At 43.1% G+C, this 22592-nt stretch overlaps 1 protein-coding gene across 3 annotated transcripts in view; it reads left to right on the top strand.

Annotated features, from left to right (window-relative positions):
• MAGI3 (membrane associated guanylate kinase, WW and PDZ domain containing 3) overlaps nucleotides 1-18285 on the top strand; it is a 190600-nt gene extending 172315 nt beyond the window's left edge. For 2 of the 3 annotated variants that reach the window (XM_084755368.1, XM_084755367.1), the window contains 6 exons: nucleotides 4847-5032; nucleotides 8420-8522; nucleotides 9226-9352; nucleotides 9844-9987; nucleotides 13901-14039; nucleotides 15487-18285. In XM_084755368.1, coding sequence (XP_084611494.1) covers nucleotides 4847-5032; nucleotides 8420-8522; nucleotides 9226-9352; nucleotides 9844-9987; nucleotides 13901-14039; nucleotides 15487-16589 — 1802 coding nt within the window. In that variant the 3' untranslated portion in view covers nucleotides 16590-18285. Of the gene's footprint in view, nucleotides 1-4846; nucleotides 5033-8419; nucleotides 8523-9225; nucleotides 9353-9843; nucleotides 9988-13900; nucleotides 14040-14827; nucleotides 14919-15486 lie in introns of all 3 variants that reach the window. The other variant, XM_084755369.1, reaches the window with a different exon arrangement.
• The last annotated feature ends 4307 nt before the right edge of the window (nucleotides 18286-22592 follow it).

Below are 22592 nucleotides of genomic sequence, written 5' to 3'. Positions count from 1 at the left end.
TTAATACACGCATGTAAAAGGAGAAGATGCTGTGGTGTGGATGAGTTATCACTGTAGTATCAGGTCACTGCTCACTGATACTAGGTCCATTTTCCAAGAGCAGTTGCTATGGTAACAGTTGGAACTAGAATGTCACTGATGCTGTGAGGTGATTATGTAGCCCATGCCAGCAATAGGAAAGATGATTTTGATGTAGTGTCGTTGGAAACCAGACTTTTCAAAACAAGTAACTGTTAGAGTCACATTGGTCACTTTAATACCATATAACAATCTAATCCCAGATATCCAGGTTAATAAACGTAGTAAAAGATTTTTACACTACAAGTGATAAGTGCAGACTACTTTTATACTAAAGATGCTCTCTTCCAACCCCTGCAGAAGACAGACACTCTGGTGTCACCATGAATAAAGCAATATAAGTGAATTCAGTAAGAATCAACATTACATGCTTAAGCATTTTCATTAATTTTTATATTTAAATTTTTGGTTTTATTTACTTAAGCAGTTTACTATTTTGATGGCTTTGTGTATGTAGGTTTTTGACATCCTAATAAGATGACATCATTAATGTTTCTAGGCTTCATAATCAGACAAACTTGGATTCAAGCTTACTCTGTCTTTAATGGAAGATGGATTTATCTTGGCGGGGGGGGGGGGGGGGTGTTACGGGGGCGGGGGGTTCCCCCTACCGTGCAAGAGCCATGGTTTCCTCTGTAAACTGAGGCTGGTGCTAACACGCTTGTCTCATCGAGGTTGAAGATGGCGATGAGCATGCAGATCCGGAGCCCGTGGTAGCCGCTGTAGTTAGTGTGGGCACTGTGCGCCATTGTCGCCCACTTACCTAAAACACTGCTGCAGGCTCTGGCCGGCTGTTTGAGAGTAGGGAAAGTCAGCTGGGCTCTTGAGACAGCATCTTATCACGTTGTCTGGGCTGTTCCTGAACTTGAGGGCTTAAGTGAGGCTCCTGGCTCAGCAGCAGCGTAGCTGGGACTTGGTGGTGACACACAGTACCAAGCAACCTTCTGTTATTAGGGAACCTTTAAAATTTCTATCAATGTAATAATTACATATGGAAACCCAATTCAAATACAAGAACTGAGGCAAAAGCTAACATGTAGCCGGAAAGGAGTATTTGAAGCTCGTTAATTATCAGTGTGAACATAAATTAGGGAGAGGTGGTTCGAAGGTGCTTCCTAAATACTCAAGGTTTTTAGTCAAGGTACAAAATGAGACTTGGTAATTTCACTTAACTACTAGATAATGAGCTCACAAGTGTTGGCCCAGAGCATTTCTCTCAGAACACCATTCGTCTCATTTAGAGAGAAGAACCCTGGAGTAAGTGTAAATGACGGGCTCTCACTCACCACAAGGCAGAGCAGTCAGGGTCGCAGCAGAGGCGTGCTTCATAAGGAGTGTGCACTGTGGAAGGGCAGAGACCCACCTGTTCCTGCTTTATGGGCCGTGTCTCAGAGCCCTGTTCAACGTACATCACCTTTTTTCTCCTCGGTAAACGTGTCTTCTAATGACACATGTCTCAAAAAGGAGTTCCTAGTAGCACCTCTGGAAGCAGTTTTGAAATTGTAAGATCCCTACTGCTGACCTTGAGGTCAGGAGGTTGGGTCAGCATCCTCACCGTGAGCCTGAGTGCTCGGTGAGCACATGCTTAGCAAAAGCCCTCTTAGGCGCGAGGGCGCGGCTCCTTTCACTTGGCCAGCGCTTTGGAGGTGCCACTCCTGCTCTGAGCTTCTCAGTTCTGCTTGCAAAGGCTTATTTGAGAATGGGACATCTCCAGTTATTATCTTCTCTTTTTCTAAAAATAAATATTTAAGAGTACTAACCTTAAAAAAAAAGTACTAACCTGACCTAAGCAACTGGACATGGCAGACAGATTGAAGCCAGAGGTAAACACAGATAGATATAAAGGTAGTTTTATGGCAAGTGTCCATAGGCTATATACTAACAAGAAGAAGGCAGGCTTGAAGCTATGTACACTCTGAGGAAATACAGTGACAAACTTCCCAGCCCACTGAGTGTTCAGGTGTGCCTTTGCAGGTGCTCTGGTGGCTCTAGCTGCTCTGGTGGCTCTGAGGGAAGTTTGGTGGCACCATTCTGCAGCACTTTGCTGTTGCTCTGCCCACATGGTAAGAAAGGAAGCCACTGAGATTTCAGAGATTAATTCTGTGTGATGCTTTCCCAAGTGTGAAGAAACCCTCCAGTGTGCCGTGGAGCGGGACGATCTCCTCAGGGGACTTAGAGTGGACACTATGTATGAGTAAATTCTTTTCTAAGTAGAACTAAAATAGGAGGTCATAGCAGGGCCACCGTATGATTTGCCACGTGTTTCTAGCATGCCACCTGTTATATTATTAGTGAACGGGCTCAGTATGCGCCATGGAGAACATGGCCCATACCACACTGACATTTTTCTAATTGCTCTATTTGCAAGGAAAACGGACTCCCAAGTGCTTGATTTCATTCTGTGCTAAAAGGCACTTGTTTCCAACGTTAATTGTCTCCCATTTAAAAATAAAATCTGCCATTGTCTAATTCGAGCAGAGTCAAGGACATAAATCATGACCAAGAATAACTTTTCCAGTCCAAATGAAAGTCTATTAAATATCTATAGGACACTCTCAGCTATGAGTCAGAAACACTAGGAAGGAGCGTTTTTACTCAGGAAATTAAACCTAATTCACAGTGCCACCTAAAAATACTGTCACCATCCATGTCAGTCACAAAGAGCCCAAGTGCCTAGTAACTTCACTGACTTAGGCTTGAAACTCCCAGAGAATGTAGACTTGTTTCCTGGCACAAATGCCACTTACTGCACATTGGGTGGTACCGTGTTTGACAAGGTGCCCTGAGTGCCTAGGGCCTTGATTTAAGCTGTGGCAGCAACACATTGCCCCCAGCCAGGCCTTACCCACGGAGCCAGAGCCGCGTTAGAGCTGCCCTGCATGTCTGAGTGGTAGTCACAGCTTTGTGCAGCGAGGAGAGCCAGGTAATCTTTAACAATAAATATTCAGCCTTCTGTTCTCAAGTAGCTTTTGCATTTTAAAAACATCTAAAGACAAGTTAATTTTATGCCAATGTGTGTGTGTCTGCCTGTGTGCAAGTGCATGTGCAGGCTGGGGGACAGCTTGAGGAGTGCTCCTCAGGGACACAGTCCACTCGCCTCCTTTCAGAAACGGTCTCTCACTGGCCTGGAGGTGGTTGGCCAGCTAGCCTCAGGGAGTTTGCTGTCTCTGGACAGCTAGCACCGGGACTGTAATCATGTACTCCTGTCCCTGTGCCCACTTCTGTGTAGATTCTGAGAGTTGAGGTCCTCCTGCTTGCAAGGCACATGTTCTGCCAGCTGAGCCTTCTTCCCAGACCACAAGTTAATTGATTTTGTGTAGAATTAGGCATTTTAAAGATCAGTCATTTATTTTTCATTGTACCTGGACTTCTAACCAATTACCAGCTCCTATGCATCAAACTTGACTTGCGTTTGTTAGAATATTCCTTTTCAGAGTCAGCAAAACCAGAGAATTTTGTTTCTAAAGCAGCTTTAACACACACACACACACACACACACACACACACACACACACACACACACACACACACACACCAACACCAGCAACAAAACCCTGATACAGCCCTGATAGCTAACAGTGGCCCTTAACTAGGAAAATTGGGATTGTGATATAAAAAGAGGGAAAAGAAACGGGATTCAAGGATGGGTGGGGACAGCTGAGTAACAGGGACCATATGGGAGTTAGAAGTACAAGTAAGCCTGATGAGCTACAGACCCCCACCCACCCGTCCCCCCAAATCAGAACACGAGGAGGGAGAGCCAGAGGGAGTCTGGCGGGAGATTGAGGCTTCCTGGGAAAAGCTGTACAAAAGAGGCTTTGGCAAGAAAAATGTAAGCTTTGGCCTTGTGCGTGAGGAAGGTGCGCGGGACTGTAAAGATGACTCAGAGGTGAAGCGCACTTGTTGATCATGTAGAGGACGTGAGGTCAGTTCCTAGCACCCACATGGCAGCTCACAACGATCTGTAACTCTAGTTTCATGGGGTCTGGTACCCTCTTCTGAACTCCAAGAGGCACCAGGCACATGTGTAGTATATATATGTACATGTAGACAAAATACCATACACATAAATATATCTTTTAAAAAGAAAAACATAGAAAGACCTGTCACAGGGATGTCTGAGGGACACCTGTGGAACCAATATCAGCACTCAGTAGTACCAGCAGTGCTCTAAGTATACTCCTTAGAGAGCCGTGATTTGTCCTGCCATGCTCTCAGAGGAACCCTCAAACTCCAGGAGCACCCCCTCCCTGCCTCCTTCAGAAAAAGAGCTGCTCACACCCACCCCACCACCAGACCACCTTTCTGGGACTGTCACACTTGGAGTCTTGTTTCCTTCTTCATTACTTGTTCTGGCCCCATTCCTTCCTTCATCGCACCTTAACTTCTGGTCTGTTGGTGGTATCTCCCTCCCTCCCTCCCTCCCTCCCTTTTCCACCTCCCTCTCTCCCTTTCCCCTTCCCTCTTTTTCCCTCCCTCCCTCCCTCCCTTTTCCCCCTCCCATCAAAACAAAACAAAACTGGAATAAGGTTTCTAGTAAATGGAGAACAGCAACAAGCTTGTATCCATGGTTACAACCACATTAAAAAGTCTCTCTGTGTGTGGTCAGTGGAGGGTGATTCAGACAGAATAATTGTTTTCCTTTTCCCCCTTTGTTTTTGAAGCCTTCTCCTTGATATTAATATATTAACTCTTAAATAATGATGATGATGAATCCATCACTGGCAAGTATCTTAAATAACAAGAACACTTGGGGTCCTGTCCACAGTTATTCCTCATAAAATTGGCCGAGTCATAGACGGAAGTCCAGCTGATCGCTGTGGAAAGCTGAAAGTCGGAGACCACATCTCTGCGGTGAATGGACAGTCCATTGTTGACCTATCCCATGATAATATTGTTCAGCTGATCAAAGATGCTGGAGTCACCGTCACACTGACAGTCGTTGCTGAAGACGGTGAGGAAGAGGCCACCCCTCCCTAGCTGATGTCTTAGTGTGTCTCAGTCACTCCTGTTACTGCTCTATTGCTGTGAACAGACACCATGACCAAGGCAGCATATAAAAGGATGCCTTTAATTGGGGTTGCTGACACTTTTCGAGGGGGCGTCCATGAGCATGATGGACAGAGCACAGCAGCAGGCAGGCGTGGAACTGGAGCAGTAGCTGAGAGCTCACACCCGACGCATGCTACAGGCAGAGAGACAGTGAGAGTGGCTCTGGTGTGGGCTTTTGAAACCTCAAACAAGGCCACACCTACTCCAGCAAGAGTTCACCCCCCAGTTCTGCCCAAAAAGTTCCACTAACTGGGGACCAAGTGTTTAAACATATGAACCTGTGGGGCCGTTCTCACGCAAACCAGCACACGGTACTAGCTCAGGGTGTGTGAGAGCTGTTTCCGTGCTCTGCAGTCACATTCTTTCTCTTTCCCACTTGAGATCTTAAAAGACAGTTTGTTATAAAGTTGTCAACTGTTGAAGAAAAGTAATTTAAGTGGTGGGTGGTGGCCATTTACTTAGTGCTGAAGAAGCAAGCATCCAGAAGTGGATATTGGTAAAACCTCTCAGCTCTTATTTTCTCAATGTCTGTGTCTTGGCTTGAGAGAGATCCCCTGGAGTGCAGAGGGAGCTGCTGTGTCAGGCCTGTGCCGTGGTTTGCCCTGCGTTGGGAGCAGAACTTTGTTCTGGGCTGTATGAACAGGACTGGTGGAACATGTAGGAATAGCTCCTAAGTAGGGCATAGAACACATCCATACTGCAGCCCTGGAACAGTGTCTTGCCTTGCTTTAAGGCTGCCCTTCAGCCATTAAGAATTTCTAAGTAGGCGTTAATCCCAGCACTCAGGAGGCAGAGACAGGCAGGTTGTTATGAGTTCGAGGCCAGCCTGATCTACAAAGCGAGTCCAGGACAGCCAAGACTAACACAGAGAGACCCTGTCTTGAAAAAATAAAAACAAAACAAAAAACCAATTTCTAATTAGGAACTGTTTTGAAGTTGCCTGAGTTCTTTGTTTATAAATTACTAAGTGACCACTACATAATGCTCATCTCATTTACCTTGATTTTGTAGTGATAATGAAAAGGAAAAGGCAGAGCTCTGAAGGTCCATCTCCCATATATAAGTTCCTTGGCCCTTTGCACTGTGGTCCAGTGGTGGAGAGCTTGCCTAATAAGCACAAGACCCTGGGTTCTTGGCATCCCCAGTACTGCCAAGAGGACAGATAGCAGTTAAGGTTCCTCATACTTTACTCATATTCCAGTTTTCCTTGTGAGCCTAAGATCGATTTCTAGGTGTGTTGTAACCCCTACCGCAAGCCCTGCAGTGCGCTCCTGTGTGGTCAAGACTGGCCTCATTCCCGCCTCAGCCTCGCACGCCACCACGCCCACGTGCGTTTCTCAATATTGCCCTTGCTTTTTGTTCTGCTGGACTGCCGTCATGTTTATACAAGTCTTACACGGTCGTCTGTCTGTCTGAGGTGCTGGGGTGGGTGTTTATTCACACACATTCTCTCCTTAACACTTACTTTGCGACTCAAATTATAAGGCAAAAGTCAGTGTCACCAGCATGGCCTTGCAGAGCTGTGTGTGCAGCTGTGTCCTCACACCTGCCCTGCAGTGGTACTGAGTACAAAACTAGCAGGCTACAGTGCATCTCAGGTGGTGCTTCTGTGAAACACTGTAGAAGTCACTTTCCTGACTGCTTATCCCCACTCCTTACATGTGCTACTGCCCCTGACACAGACCGAACTTTGAATAACCCAGGATACTTTGGTAGGAGAACAAAGTGTTTTCAAAGATATCACTGATTATTGATGATAAAATTTTCTAAACAGCTATACAGAATTGCTTGTTTTTCTCAAGAGTAAAAGCTACCTTTGACCTTTCAGCCCACGTGTTTCTGGACAGATGGTTACAGTAGGTTACCTGATGACGCCTTAGTAAGAAACAAAAGGAAAAAACTTATTCAGTGACTGCCTGTCATGTTATTGTACTCTGGATTTTTTTTAAACTATGGAAACATTCAGAATCCCTTATTTTACTTAGGAAATAATAGAAAGTCTACCTTTTGTCCTAAAATTTTCATTCATGGAATTTGTAAGTTTTCCAACCCTCTCGCTGAATTCAGTATAAGACTGATCAGCTGCCCTGCAGTTAAGTGAACCTGGGAAGCTGTTTTCAGAAACTGTGTTCACATCATTGCTCTAAGCTACGTGGCCCTCTCCTCTCCTACTCACCCCAAGCCCCTCACTGTGAGGCAGGAAGCAAAAAAGGCAAACAGAATGCCATATGGCTTTAAACCATAAAGTCTAATCCCAGAGAAATAATTTCCCCCAACAAGGCCACACCTGCAGATGAGACAGAAGCACGGAGACACTAAAGTACTCAAGAACACACAGTACCAAGGGCCAGAGCTGGTGCATCTGGGCCCTTAGCGGAGCTCCCTGTCTTTGATCAATATTTTAAATGCCCTAGATTTTGATATTTGGGTGGAGTCAAATATTCAGAAGTTTCATCTTTTAAAAATGTGGGGCTAGGACAGCAAGGTGGCTCGACAGGTTAATTCACCTGGCACCTGAATTTGATTGCCAGGATCTATATAGTCAAAGGAAAGAACCAATTCCAGAAGGTGTCCTCTGCCTTCTGCAGCACGTCTGCCAGGTTATACACATGCCCCCATCACACTCAGTGTATCTTAGTGGGCCCAACAGGCTAAGCTTCCCTGTGCCAGTCCTCTCCAGGCCATCCATCTCCTGTGGATGTAGGCCTTGGCTCAGCAGTCAGGTTCCCATGCAGCTAAGAATGGCGTGGACACAAATGCTACTCTCTCCAGCATTTGTGCTCTTAGAAAACTGCTCTATCCATGGACTCGTCATCAACACTTCTCAACACTCTGGATGACTCCACAGTCTTTGATGCTGAGTGTCAGCCAGAAAACTTGCTCTCTTAAAAATGCAAGCTCCCAGTGTGTGTAGTTCGCAGAGCAGCCTCTGCTCCCGCAGCTGAGACTTGGCACAAGGGGAGGGAACCTGGAGCACGGCTCCATCGCGGCCCCTCAAGGTCTGTCCTCCACATAGACTACCGCTGGATTGTGCAGTTCTGATTTCCATGTTATGGATGAGACAGACAGGGTGAAAATATTAAATAAGAAATGGCGCTTGGTCTCTTGAAACGTAAGTGTTACTTAAATCCAGAAGGGGAAGACATTACTGTTCCAACTCCAGGAAGTAACAGTGCAGTTGTGTGGAAGCCCTAAAGCTGGGAGCTGCACCCATCACTACTGTTCACGTAACGCTCCACTTGGTCTTTGTGCACAGATTCTGATTTCTGTTGTCTTCTCATTTGAGCAGAGCACCATGGTCCGCCATCAGGAACAAACTCAGCCAGGCAAAGCCCAGCACTGCAGCACAGGCCTTTGGGACAGGCACAAGCCAACCACATACCTGGGGACAGGTGTGGCTATTCTCAGGTTTTGGGTTTTTTCTCATCTCCCTCCTTTTCCCTCCCCCACTCCCAGGCAGTGATGCATAAACCAGATAGCCAAGTCAGAAAGAACACGGCTGTGTTTCATCCCCACAGCCCATCGCAGTGCCGCCTGCCCTCCAACCATCCTCCCTCCTCCCAGCCTCCGTGGCATCACAGCACAGTGAGCTAGTCAGCCTGGGGCAGCCTCAGCCCTGCTTCTCTGGTAATTACGTCAGTAGGGGAGGCCCAGCACCACCTGAAGCAGTCTTCTCAACTATCTGACACTTGGCCATATTTCTTTCCTCTGTTGTTAAAAATATTAGTCATAAAAGAAAAACTGGGTTTCCAGAAATTTGACATCTTCCCAGACTGTGGGGCTTCCGAAGATCCCTTTCTCACAGTGGCAAGGTCACAGTGTCTGCCCCTGGTTCAGTTATTTTGAGTGCAGCTTTCTCTGAGAGCAGCCCCATCGTAACACCATTAAGGGAAGGGGGTGAGGCTCACAGACTTGAAGGCACCCGGAGGGAGGGGCAGTCTTTCTTCTAGCAGTTTAGGTTCTAGAAAGTCTGTCCACAGCAGCTTGTCAGGATAGAGCAGAGCAAGGCTCGGCCCTGAGAGAAGCTAGTCTGCTTTACTCTTCAGACTGTTTCTCATTTTCTGAGTGCAGAACATAACCTGGTTTCTCTCACAGAACTGCCCTGGAAGGTGAAATTGGGAAAGATGTCTGCAGTTCTTACAGACACTCCTGGTCTGACCATAAGCACCTCGCACAGCCTGACACCGCAGTGATTGCAGTTGTGGGCAGTCGGCACAATCAGGTAAACCCAGACGCCCAGGTGCTGATATTTTTGAGATGCTGTATTGGTGTTTTTATTCCATCTGTCTGGATACATTTGCTTCCAAAATTGCTAACTTTTACAGAACTACTAATGTGGTTGGCATTCACTACACCATAGAAAAAGCAATTTGAACCAAGTATGTACAAGTGCATAGTGTTGTATGTAGCTAAATAAAGCGGGCCGTGTTTGTTTGTTTCAGGAAAAACTGTAAAACTCTCCTTAAAGTGGGAACTTTAAAAAATCATTCTCTAATTGTTGCTGCACACTGACCAACTAGAAGATGATATAATCTTCAGATGAATTCATTTAAATTTATAAAAATTAAGTAGGGGCCCAAACTAGCATTCCTTTCTTACAACATAGGAGTGCATATCAAGAGTATAAACGTTTCTCTCAGCCATAAAAGCAGATTCTCTTCGACGTAGCAAAGCCGTGCCTAAGAGCACTCTGTCCCGCTTGCCTCCCTCCAGAGCCTCGGCTGTTACCCTGTGGAGCTGGAGAGAGGCCCTCGAGGCTTTGGCTTCAGCCTCCGCGGCGGGAAGGAATACAACATGGGGCTGTTCATCCTTCGCCTCGCTGAGGACGGCCCTGCCATCAAAGACGGCAGAATTCATGTGAGTTGACTTTTTTTGGATCCTTTGCTTCTGGCTCTAGACTGTAAACTTCTAGAAATTGCTTTAGGGGGAATGTAAAAACCTCCTACATCTGAGATGCAAGTTTTGCAGCCACATGCCTCTCTACTTACTCAGGATTTCATAGCTTGATGGTTTCTCTCTGTGTACGGAAGAAAAATCAGTCCTTGTATCATCAGCATACAAGGCAGATGGAGTAATAAATTATATACACTTCATCTTATTAAAAGTCCTGAGAACAGCAGGATAAAAAAAAAAAAAACAAACACTCTCCAATTTCTTGTAAGATACAATGAGCCCAGGAATTATTTTACACTTAGTTTTCTAGAGGCAGGAAATCCTGGCCCTTTATGACTGTTAGAAAGATCAGAACTCACATCCTAATACTACCTCATAGGCTCTCTCAGCCCTCAGCACCAGCTGGAGACGAGGCGGCTACAGATCTGCATCTTTCTCCTCTGGATGATAAAGAGGAATCTTACATAGAAAACAATTGTTGACCTCTATTTTTAAAAATCATTGAGCTAGAAATGATCATAATGAGTGAGTTAACCCAGAAGCAGAAAGACTCAAATGGTATATACTCACTTATATCTGCATATTAGCCCAAGGGGCATGTCCCACGAAAGCCTTCACTTACCAGGAAACTGAGACAGAGGAGAGGACATTCTAGTGGGACTCTAGATGAGAGAATCATGGGAGAATGGCAAAGTAGAAGGACCCAGAGGGTCCTAGAAGCCTACAAGTAGAACATTATGATAGGCAGATTTGGGCCCAGGGGTCCCGCTCAAACTAAGGCACCAGCCAAGGACAATACAGGCGGTAAACCTTAAGCCCCTACCCAGATCTAGCCAATGGACAGAACACTCCCCACAGTAGAGTGGAGAGTGGGATATGACTTTCTCACATACTCTGGTGCCTCACCTTTGACCATGTCCCCTGGACGGGGAGACCTGGTGGCAATCAGAGGAAGGACAGCAAGTTACCAAGAAGAGACTTGATACCCTATGATCATATAGAGGGGGAGGTAATCCCCCTCAGGAACAGTCATAGGGGAGGGGAATAAGGGGAAATTGGGAGGGAGGGAAGAATGGGAGGATACAAGGGATGGGATAACCATTGAGATGTAACAAGAATAAATTAATAAAGGAGGAAAAAAAATAAATGCTGATTTCTGTACCCCTCAAAAAAAAATAAATGCTGATTTCTGTACCCCTCAAAAAAAAAAATCAGTTAATTCAGTAGTTAAGTAATCATTCAAGATTTTAAGTTCCAGACAGCATCCCTCTGACCACCAAGAGAACTCTGCATTTCCTCTTACCTGTCATCAGTAAGCACCAGGGCAAAAGAACCTTTATAACTGAGTAAATTGTAAGACAAATTATTCTTAGGTCTTATAATCAGACAAGGCTCAGGGCAGGGAGGGGTAGGATATTCTCAGTTCTTATTACTGGGTAGACAGGGCCAGGGGTATAGCATCAATGTACTAGTGTAATTCAGAAATCAAGAGGATGTTAGCTTATTTTACCATTTTATTGACATTTTTACAGGAACTGAAAATCTCTGCAAAAATGTCCATCTGCCTCTCCCAGAGGAGTGTTTTTCCTTTTATCTTTTATACACCCCACACCCTGTTGCCTAACTAGCAGGAGCCTAGTTCCTGCTTCCTTTTCCTTCCTATTTTTATTTTAAAGTTAAAAATGACACCTGGTGGCAAGCCGTTCAATTGCAAGTTTTATTTACATTTATTTATATTAAAAAGTACAGGTTTATGGCATAAAACAAAGAACGTGACTAAAAATATGATCTCATTCCGAAGATGAGCTCAAGCTACTTTGCTACCATGCTTCCTCAGGAAAATGAGTCTTTCATCGCTTACCAAAGGGGCTTTTGCTCCACTTACTCAATAAGGATTTTGCTAATTGCCTCTCTTACTGTTTTCTGTCCTTTAATCTTTATTATCTTACTTTGGTTTTTAAACGTTTTTTCCATTTTACATAATTGTTTTACACTGCTTGTTACTATAACTGAACACTTGAGACTGGGAAATACATAAAGAGAAGAAATGTAATTCTTACACCTGGAGCCTGTGAAATCCCAGGTTAAGACAGCCTAGCTGGTGAGCACTCTAGTCCCAAGCCAGTAAGCAGTGTCATGTGGCAGGGACCAGAGCATACTAGGAGATGGGAGTTCACTTTAAAACAAAACAAAACACTCCCCTTTGATGATCTAATTGCCTCCTAAGTTCTCCTCAGAACCACAAAATATGCCTTAAAAGTAGGTTTCCAACACATAAATTCTGGACAATGTTTAATGTCAGTTAACTGCACCAGCCGGTCATGTTTCTAATACCCTTTTGCACTTCCATTTGTTCAAGAATAAAACATGTCTTTCTTTTCTTTTTATAAATATGCAACAGAACACTTAATTCTGTTTCATAGTTTTATTTTTTGCACTGTGTAGAATGGGGTGTGATGCATAGTAAAATCTTTACATTAATGCATTCTACACTAACTTGAGAGCTAGCACCTACTTGTGGTTGACATGCAGTCATGTTTCTTAACCCTGACTGGGGTTTTCATTTAACACGTAAAGAAATGAGACCTCTGACCTAGAAAAAAGTAAAGCCATGATAGGAACCACATCCGAAGCCCCAAAAGTCCAGCTTCCTGTCAGCTCAGGCTTTATCAATAGACAGAAGGTTGGTTTTACTTTATTTTTTAGTTTTGTTTTGTTTTAGGACTTACTTTTATGAGTGTTTTGCTCAAATGTATGTATATATTTGCCTGGCCCACTGAGGCCAGAAAGGGGTGTCGGATCCCCTGGAACTAGCATTAAAGGAGGTTGTGAGATAACCATGTGGGTGCTTGAAAATGAACCCAGGTCCTCTGGAAGAACAGCCAGTGCTCTAAATTGCTGAGCCATCTCCCCAGCCCCTCAAATACTTACTGTCATGTTATTTTGTCACTTTACTTACAGATTGTCTGAGTATGATCTTACAGATAATTGGGAATATTTGGGGTTTTTTTATTTTCAGCAATATCTCATTGTTTGAAGTCAATAAATACCCTCAGTTGCATGTTACCTTGATATAGACCTCGAAACCACACCAATATTTTTATTCACATTTCTTACTATTAAATTCCACTATATTTTTCATTTCCTTTTAAAATAGACACTTCTGGTAAATTATACCATCATTGTGGTATCTTATTCTGAGTCCTAGTTTTCTGTTTGTTTCCCAGGAAAATGATTTTATATTTAAATCATTAGATGAAATCCAGTCATTGGTATAAATAAGTGTTCATATTAATTTATTCTCAAAGCTTATCTCTTAATTTATCATTTAGCTAAGGCCCCACAAATCTAGAGGATATGCTTACAATACAAAGAGTGGCCAGTCTCTCAGGAAAGCTTCAGTGATGAGCAACCATCTGCCCAGCTTTAGGAAACCAAGTCAAGATTAACTCATGTATGAAAGCACCCTCTGTGTCTTGTCACTTAGGTGCCACTCTTCGGTGGCATTTAGGTTAATACAGAAATGTCACCTTTTCTAGCATTTAACTTTTGGTAGAAAAAGTTTTTTTATTATGTTTATTCTGCAATATGAGAGAGCAGTCTCAGGGCCTTACACATATGGAAAAATGGTAATTTAACTCTTGGTTTCAAATGCTCAGATACTGACTGGTAGACATATAAAACTTTCCCTTGTACGATTGTTATCAAGTAAATAAAATCATGCATTGTATCCTCATCAGCTGTCACCAAAATAGCACACTGTCTGGTTAAAGATTTTACAAATGAGAATGACTTAGCAGAGTTGACGGGCTTGGTTGACAATGTAGAAGTGAAGAAACGGTGCCATTTCATACAGCTGTGCATGTTCCTTGTCTAGGTTGGTGACCAGATCGTTGAAATCAACGGAGAACCTACACAAGGCATCACACATACACGAGCAATTGAACTCATTCAGGCTGGTGGGAATAAAGTCCTCCTCCTCCTGAGGCCAGGAACTGGCCTGATACCTGACCACGGTAAGCCAGCCAGCTGAGCCCTCGTGCTGGCCAGGGCGTGGCAGGAGGAAAGGGAACACCTCTTTGGAGGGGATGGACATTTCACTGGCTAACTCATAAGCGGACACCAGAACCACCAAAGAAACTTACTCTAATGCAAATGATGTTTCCAGACAGTGTACTTGTTGGAATATACTTTACATTTATCTCATCTGAAGGCACAGAGTGCTTTCTGTAGAGAAGCACGCCTGTGAGAACTGGGAACATTAGAGGCAAACACCTCAAATGTCTTCACACTATCTCAGCTTTATCCCTTCCTTGGCAAATTACACATTGCCAATAAATGTTATTTTCTTAAGTAAGATAAGTTTGTCTGTCTGAATGAGTAAATGCCAGAAGAACTTTAGGATTTTCTAGTCACTTATCAAAATAAGTTGCTCTGTCCCCACTGCCTGGGACAGGGGAGGAAACCTGAGATCACGTCTGTGCTCCTGCACTGACTGTAGATGCCCTTGATTCATTATATATTTTTGAACTGTCATGATGTTTTTAAAAATAATTTTGGGAACGTGTGATTCTAGAAATCTAGGCAACCCCATGCCCTGTTAGTACCTGTCTCTCCTGCCCACCTCCCCTCAAGCTCTTGTAGGGTGAGTGTAGACATGAGCCTCCTGCAGTTCCTCCCAGCTGTGATTCTCCGGCTGTGTTATCTTCCACCATCTGCTCAGACAGCTGTGTTCCCAGTGACATCTATGCCGACTGCTGGTTTGTTTTCACATAGTCCTAGGCTTTTTCTCTTCCTTCTTCAGGTTTGGCTCCTTCCGGTCTGTGCTCCTACGTGAAACCTGAGCAACATTAAGGCTTTCAGGGCTTTTCTTGGTCTTTCCTTAAAAAGACTTGGTAAATTTGCATGTCTTTTAAATCACTTCTTTCATTTTCTTTTTAATTAAAATGATGCTATTAAATACATCTGTTTCTGTCTTCTGCACTTTTTCAGTCTCCTTTTGACGTTATATTTGACAGCCTAACAAGTAAATGCTCTACAGTGCCCATAAACATCATTTGGGTTGCCACAGTCTGGTCTTTTTCACTAGTGATTTTGGCATATCCTTGAATTAAACAGTAATAACAGCTTAATTAGTAAGTTTATTGGACCAGGCACTTGGTCCAATTTTATTATTCGTATCTTATTTGTTTTTATGAGTTAAGAATTTACAGATCATGTATTACCTTTTATGGCACATAAGTAAAAATTATTATAACACAAATCTCCCCTTCATACATGAGCAGATAACTATAAGCGTCTGCCTTCACAGAGAGCAGTGCAAGCATGTATAAGCTACGTGACGTATTCCTTCTTGGGCTATGCAACCAGTAACATACTCAAATGGCTGTCAAAAGTTCAAAACTCACTGTTCCTATTTATAATTCTTGAGTGTAACAATGTTCTACTCAATCACTTTTTTAGGTGATTGGGATATTAATAGTCCTTCATCTTCCAATGTCATTTATGATGAACAGCCACCACTTCTTCCATCTTCACTTTCTGCTTCCACATCTGAAGAGTGTCATGTGCCAGTAACTGAAGACTCTCTGATTAGAGTTCAGATACGTGAAAAGGCAGAAGAACTAAAGGACCCTGTACCAGAAAAGAAAAGCACTTTAAATGGAAGCCAGCCTGAGATGAAGTATCAGTCTGTTCTCCAGAAAAATGTGAGGAAGAAGGATCCACCCAGCAGTTATATCCATGGGGAGAAGAATCTGCTGAAAGGAGAAAACGGTGTCACTCCAAGAGGTAGATCTGCTAGTCCCCAAAAGTCAGCTAACCGACACTCAGAGGAACATTCAGAAAGGATTATCAGGCCCCTAAAAAGTGACCCCAAAGGAAAATCTAGAGATCGGTCACTCAGCCCTAGGAAAGGAGAGAGTAAAGGTCAGCTCAGCTCTGAGGCGGGCTCTGGACACGGTCCCTGCGCACAAGGCAGAGGACGGTCCTCCAGCCCCAGGAAGCAGCAGAAGATGGGAGGCAACAGCCCGTCAAACGCTGAAAGCAAAGTACCAGAGGCTGCAAGCCGGAGAGCAGCAGGCCATTCTAGTGACAGCACTGAACAGCTCCCAGACAGGAGAGAAAGGTCAGGGGTCATCAGGAAAGATCTGAAGCAGAGTCAGCTGGGAAAAAACACAACAAGATCTCCAGAGAAAAAGAGCAATAAAACTGATGAAATGTCTCTTCCATCCAAAAAGACTAGCAACAGTGCTAGTAGGGTAGTGTCTGAAAAGGAGAAAGGGAGGAAGCCAACCATAGGAGAAACAAGTAGAGACAAGACAGGAGAAAACGTCCAGATCTCAGCGAAGAAGCTCAAGCAGGCACCTGAAGAGAAGGTGGCGTTAAGCAAAGCAGATCACACCGGGAAAGAGCCAGAGGCCACTGCCAGATGCAAGGAGGGTGCAGGGGCCACACCTGAAAGTAGCGCTTCAGTCAAGAAAGCACCCATCACTCCAGGACCCTGGAGGGTGCCACGTGCAAATAAAGTCACAGGCACTACTGGCATGGCTGACAAACAGCTGTGACCTTTCCTATAAACAAAGAAAATTAAGTTGTAATCTTTTTTAAAACACAGCATTCTTTTAAGGGGGAGGTGTTTTTCCCCAGAGATTCATCGATACCTAACTGGAGCATCAAGGTAGCCAGGCCGCATGCAGGGCTTCTGGGGTTGCTAAGACCCACCTGGCCCTAGCCGGCTGCCCTTCCTTATGCTCAGGGCTCATCTCTCCGCCCTGCTAAGGCCGCTCGATGAGCAGTGACGGGATCCTAGCAGTGTGGTCACAATCACTTTGTGTTTGTGCCAAGTTATCTGCTGTATCAGGCCTGTTTATCCTTCCCATTCTGATACCTCCAGTCATGAAACAGTCTGGTTCGGCTTGAAGATGTTCTCAATAGCATGTTGCATGTTTACAGAGAGAAATATTTGAGTCCTTGCAGAGGAAGAAATTGTTAGCTCATCATTAAACTTGGTACTTGCCTCTTCTCACAGCTTCTGACCATCCTAGTTTAAAAAATGCAATTCATAAACATCACTACATTACAGGAAAGGTCAAATATTATAGATGCTTTTTTATAGCTAAGTAAGGTGTTTCAACCTTACATAACTGTTAAAACGTATTCCTTACAATTGGATGCTCAAATTGAGGAAGTACTCAAAGCAACAGACTTAACAACATCCTGCCGTGACAGCGTCTCAGATCACCTGTGGTCTTGAGGGAAACACAGGAAGCATGTGGAAGTGCCGCTTGTTTCTCTTTAAAGAAAACCTACTATACGTGGATTTTCTGATTAGTCATTCGTCTCTAATACACAGTTGAAGAGCCAAACACTACATAGATTTTTGTGAGGGACTTAATCATGAAGCCAGTCCTACCGTCCACTGCCAGACAAAGCACCGGCTCCTGTGGTACAGAGGAGCCCTCTGGGGTGTAGGAGAAGAGCCTGTCTTGCTTCCCTGGCAAGTCAGGGCTAATACAGGATAGACTGTGTGGGAACTTCAATTTTTAGCTATTTAACTACTTAAAAACAGGAGAATAAAGGTCAGCTCAGCTCTGAGGCGTTTTCAGAGATGTTTTTAAAGTCTAGTAAAAATACTTGCTGAAAGTTGGAGACCATTTTTAAACTCATACAATAGAGCAGGACATTATAGTTAGTTCCTGAGAACAGCATTCAGAAGCATCTATAGATACAGACATTTCTCAGACCAAAACTATCTACTTATGGAGTATTTGAACAGTCATTCTGTTACCCTGTGAGTCTGACAATTCCACTGTGACAACTGTACTGGCCCCTGTACATAACACATGCTTCCATCCAGAACTATATTTAACCCGTCTCTTACAACTACTTGAATAGAGCAAATTAGGAGACTTGATAAATGCTAAGAATTTAGTACCACAGAAATGATTTATTTTCCCTATAGTCCACAATTAGTGATACAAATCCTATTTTTATTGTTAACTGTGACACAACTCTGATGTCATACGTTGTCAATATGATGTGGCTCTTCCTTCCTAAGTAACCTGTCACTGTACTGACTATATACTGATGTAGCAATGTGGCCTTGGAATGCTGAGCAAAATACGGATGTACTGGTTGTAAATGTTTATATATGTACAGTACCTTTATATATATATATATATATACTTGAGGTTCTGATTAGAGAAAGATCTGTAAATTGCTTGTTATTTTTTATATAGATATTAAAAAGTAAAAAGTTTATGTCCTGCCTTTTTTTTAAACTGTCAGCATCACTTAACTGTCTGAGGAGTCTAATTCCCATCATGATCTGAGTCATAAAAGACTTAAAATCAAAAAGACATAATAACGTACCTTTGCCAGTACTTTAATTGCATATATGGATAAAAGCTTTAAGTTATATACTATTATGCCTATTTTCATATTTCATTGCAAAGACAATAGTTTTATGGTAATAATTTGCTGTTACTGCTATTTTTAAATGCTCCTTTTCTCCACTACCAGGGAAGATACTGCACCTCACTGGAATTCAGTTACTACTCATTTATAATGGACCAATGGTACAAACCACTTATTACAACACCACAGAAGTCCATGGCAATTCACTTTATTTAAAACTATTTTATTTATTTTACTTTGAGAATTAAGTGTGTGGATTTGATATCATTTCAGTTAGTATATAAACTATTTAAATCCTATTTCAAAACTCTAATATTCTTCAGGAGAAAAACTCCTATAATTGTATGAACTCACATTGAAAAAAAAGTCCAGTTCCATTTTCAGGCCCACAGCAAACCAGCTGCTAAAAGTAGGAGCTGAGCGGTTCTGTGGACACGTTGCTAGCGGCCACCCAGGCAGCACTGTCTTCTGACAGTTACAGCACCCTTACTGCTGAGCAGCTTTGGGCAGGTCAGCGCCTATCAAGAATGCAATTGGCTTCTTATTTTCACATGTGAATACCTTCATTTAATTAAAGGAAACTGGGCAGCAAGACGGCTCAGCAGGTAAGACACTTACCACCAGCCCTTCCATCTCTAGCACTCACGTGGTAGGAGAGAGCCAAGTCCATCGAGATGTCCTTCCTGCGTGCATTGTGTTTTCACACAAATTTAAAAACAAAATAGTAGTCAAGATACCATTCCTGTGCAGAAAGAGATAAATGCTTTGTAAACATCTGGACAAACGGAGTTCCGTGTTTCGTATGTCCATTTCTCACAGTAAGTACTCACATTAACTTGTGTAGGTAGGGAGACTGGATAGGTGCAGGCTGGAGCTTAGCCTCGCTGTGCTCTTAGAACCGAAGGGTACTGCACTGATGGAAGCAGCACAGCACACTGTGCGTGTCCCACACCCAAAGGCTACCAACTTTCTAAACAGCAGCAGATACATTTATTTGGGTAGCTTTCTGCTTCTACTATTAATATTGATCAGCAGTCAGTATGCTGCCATTATGGGAAAGCTATCGTCTTTAGTTAGCTGAATTCATTCAATAGATCCACAAACTATTCGATAGGCTCTCAGTCACTATCCCATATTTGCTATAAGAGCTTGAACCTGTTCAAGGCTGCTTGTTCCTAAACACGAGCGGCATTAAGTGTTAGGGAGTATATGGGTGCTTATGAAGAATCTGATCTAGTAGAAAAATCTAAATTCCAGTCTAAACTATGGACACTGCCAAATGCTTTAATTTAGCCTTATACTAAACTTTCATGATCCTATAGATATATGCCCACTTTATAATATGTATATTAAAGTCAAAAAGAAAAATACCCAAGTTCACAAACCAAGAAACTCAGTTTGTCCCTAGGAAAACCACTAATTAACCTGAGTGCTACCCTATTGGAGTCAAGAGTCTGCTGTATTGTGCATACCACTGCGCATTTTTGTTCAAATGTCATTGCTCAGTACAGGCACCAGTGACTGAAAGACACAGGTTACTTAAATTACTAGATTGATCAATGAATTAATTCTCTCAGATGCCCCCAAATCACCATGTTTTGGAAAAGTGCCCATCTGGCCTATTAAAAATATGTAAATCCAAAAATTTTCAAAACTTTCGGTTTAATTTAAAATAAGGTTGATTTGCCTTGCATAGCACCAGTGAACAGAAAGCTTGAATCCATAAACTGGCACATGTGAGAGACCTTGTTACTTAGAATTTTTTTTGCTGAATGAAAACGATATCCCAGTTAGGTAAGCACTGAAAAGTTATCTTTTCAGTGTTTATAGTGTTTGGGACCAAAACATGTCTAGGCTGAGAGTCCACCTCCAAGGCTGTTTTAGGCAGGATGGTTCTCTCCAGTAAGACAAGTTAAAAAGCAGTGCACTAGTGGCTCTCTTACTCTTTCATACTTGTTACTACTCAGTTAGATGTATGAGTGGTTGGACCTAATTCTATTTTTACATCTTGGTTTTATTTCTCAATAATGTAATATTACCAAAATCTTAGCCCTTTGGGGGAATCAAAGCATAAGTAACTAGATACCACATAGGGTGAGATGAAACAACGAACGGTCGCTGTACAAGAAGGACAAACAGGGTGGTTCTTCACCCAGTGTGTGTCTGCCGAGCATCTGGATGGGAATCCAGGACGGTTCTGCATTCTGGAGAGCAAAGAAGAAAGCAGCTGGCTGCAAAGGCTTACGCTAGTACAGTGACACAGCTGACAGCTAGGGCCATGAGAACCCGTCAACTGGAAGCTGATACTCAGCAGCTGCCAGAGAGCTAAAGATATGCAGACTAAGGCAGGAGAAACAGCTGAATGCACCTTCTAAGAACAAAAAATTGGTAAAGGGGATGGTGTGGGAGGCAGTGAGAGGTAAAGGAGAGGAGGTCAGAATGGGGAAAAAGGCAGCACTCACAGAAGGGCCTTGGAAGGGACCACAGGAAAGGCCACACCTAAGACTCTAAACAGTACCACCTATTGGAGACAAGATTTCAAATACCCAAAACGAAAGGTGGCATCTCATTCAAACCACTAAAATGTGGAATTAGATTAGACATTGAGCGTTTACCTGAGCAGCTATGTCAGGATTAAACCATTTACTAAGGTGAGGAAAATGTCTATCCTAAAAACTAAAAATAATGGAAAAAGGTTAGAAGTGGATGTTAAATTTTCAACAAGGGCAGCACAAATAATAGAATTAACCAAGGAGACCCCATGAAGGCCTACGGGAAGCCCTGGGCTGCAGTGTAGAAAAGAAGGCCAGAAAAGGCAATCTTGCTGAGCTGAGACAACAACCCAGAAGAAACTGCACCAGAGAGAAGGCAGCTACGCAGCTCCAGAGACATGCATAGGTAGCCAGGGTTAGCTGGGTGCTAGTAGCACAAGCACATGATCCCCAACCACAGTGAACCTCCAAAAGAATCAGGCAGGAAAAAATACTAATGTTCACATAAGACTGAAGCCACATTACCAATGCAGGGAAACCTCACCACAAGCTGAAGAGCATACAAAGTGCAGTGCATAGAAAGACATTGCTTTAGCAGCAAAGTGATCCTAAGTCTAGCTGCCCCTGGCATACCTACCATGTTTAAAAGCAATCTTTGAAAGCCCAAACTGTCTCCAAGTAACTATACTTCAAAATAATAAGATTACAGGGGGAAAAAATACATGCACACAACACTGTGCTCCCAAAACTATAAAGTTCACAGCCAATAAAAAGTTATCAGACATGTAAAACAAACATGCCCCAAAGGAAAAGCCAACACAACAAATCCCCAAATGACCCAGATAGCAAATATGAACACATTTATTATATAGAGAAAATAAATATTTTAAGTAGAGACATGTTTTTTTTTGTTTTTAAGACTAAAATCAACCTTTTACAGATAGGAAATACATTGTATATAGAGCAGACAAAATAGCAGATGCTTGTCATCCCAACACAGAGATGGGGGGTCAGGAGTTAGGAGTCCAGCCTTAGTTACACAGTGCAACTTGTCTCAAAAAATTAAAAAGGACACGCTCAGTCCTGATGCAACTGGATACGCTGTCGGGGAGGCTGCCTTACAGGAACTAGGGAGGGAGGGTGGGCCTGGGAGGAGAGAAGGAAGGGGGCTATGACTAGGATGTAAAGTGATTAATAAAACATTAAAACAGTAATACACTGGATTGTATTACCCAATGGTACAGAACAGGATAGAAAACTTAACAGTACAGCAAACAAAAACAAAAAAATTCTGAAAAGGGCATCAACACTGCTGAGCTAAGAGATACTTCAAGCGACCTAATACATAGTCCCAAAAGGAGACAGGTCAGAAGAGAATGTAAGAACATTACTTTTTTAATGCCAAAAAGTTTTGTAATCTGATCATGTGAAACTATAAGATGATACAAAACCAATAAACCACAGATTCCTTCAGTCCACAAATCCAGTGATAGAGCTAAAAATCTTAAAAGTAGTCTAAATCAAATGTCAGATTCATTATTTGAGAGGACTGAAAAGTCAAGATTTCTTGTCAGAAACAATGAAATCCAGAGAGCAATGGAACAACTTGTTTTGCTGTTGTTGACAAGGTCTTACTATGTGGCTCTGGCTGGCCTCAGA

Source organism: Acomys minous (assembly GCF_964271855.1).
Source record: "Acomys minous genome assembly, chromosome: 14".
Lineage (NCBI taxonomy): Eukaryota > Metazoa > Chordata > Mammalia > Rodentia > Muridae > Acomys > Acomys minous.
Note: the sequence above shows the minus strand (reverse complement) of the source record. Positions and strands in the feature narration are given on the sequence as shown.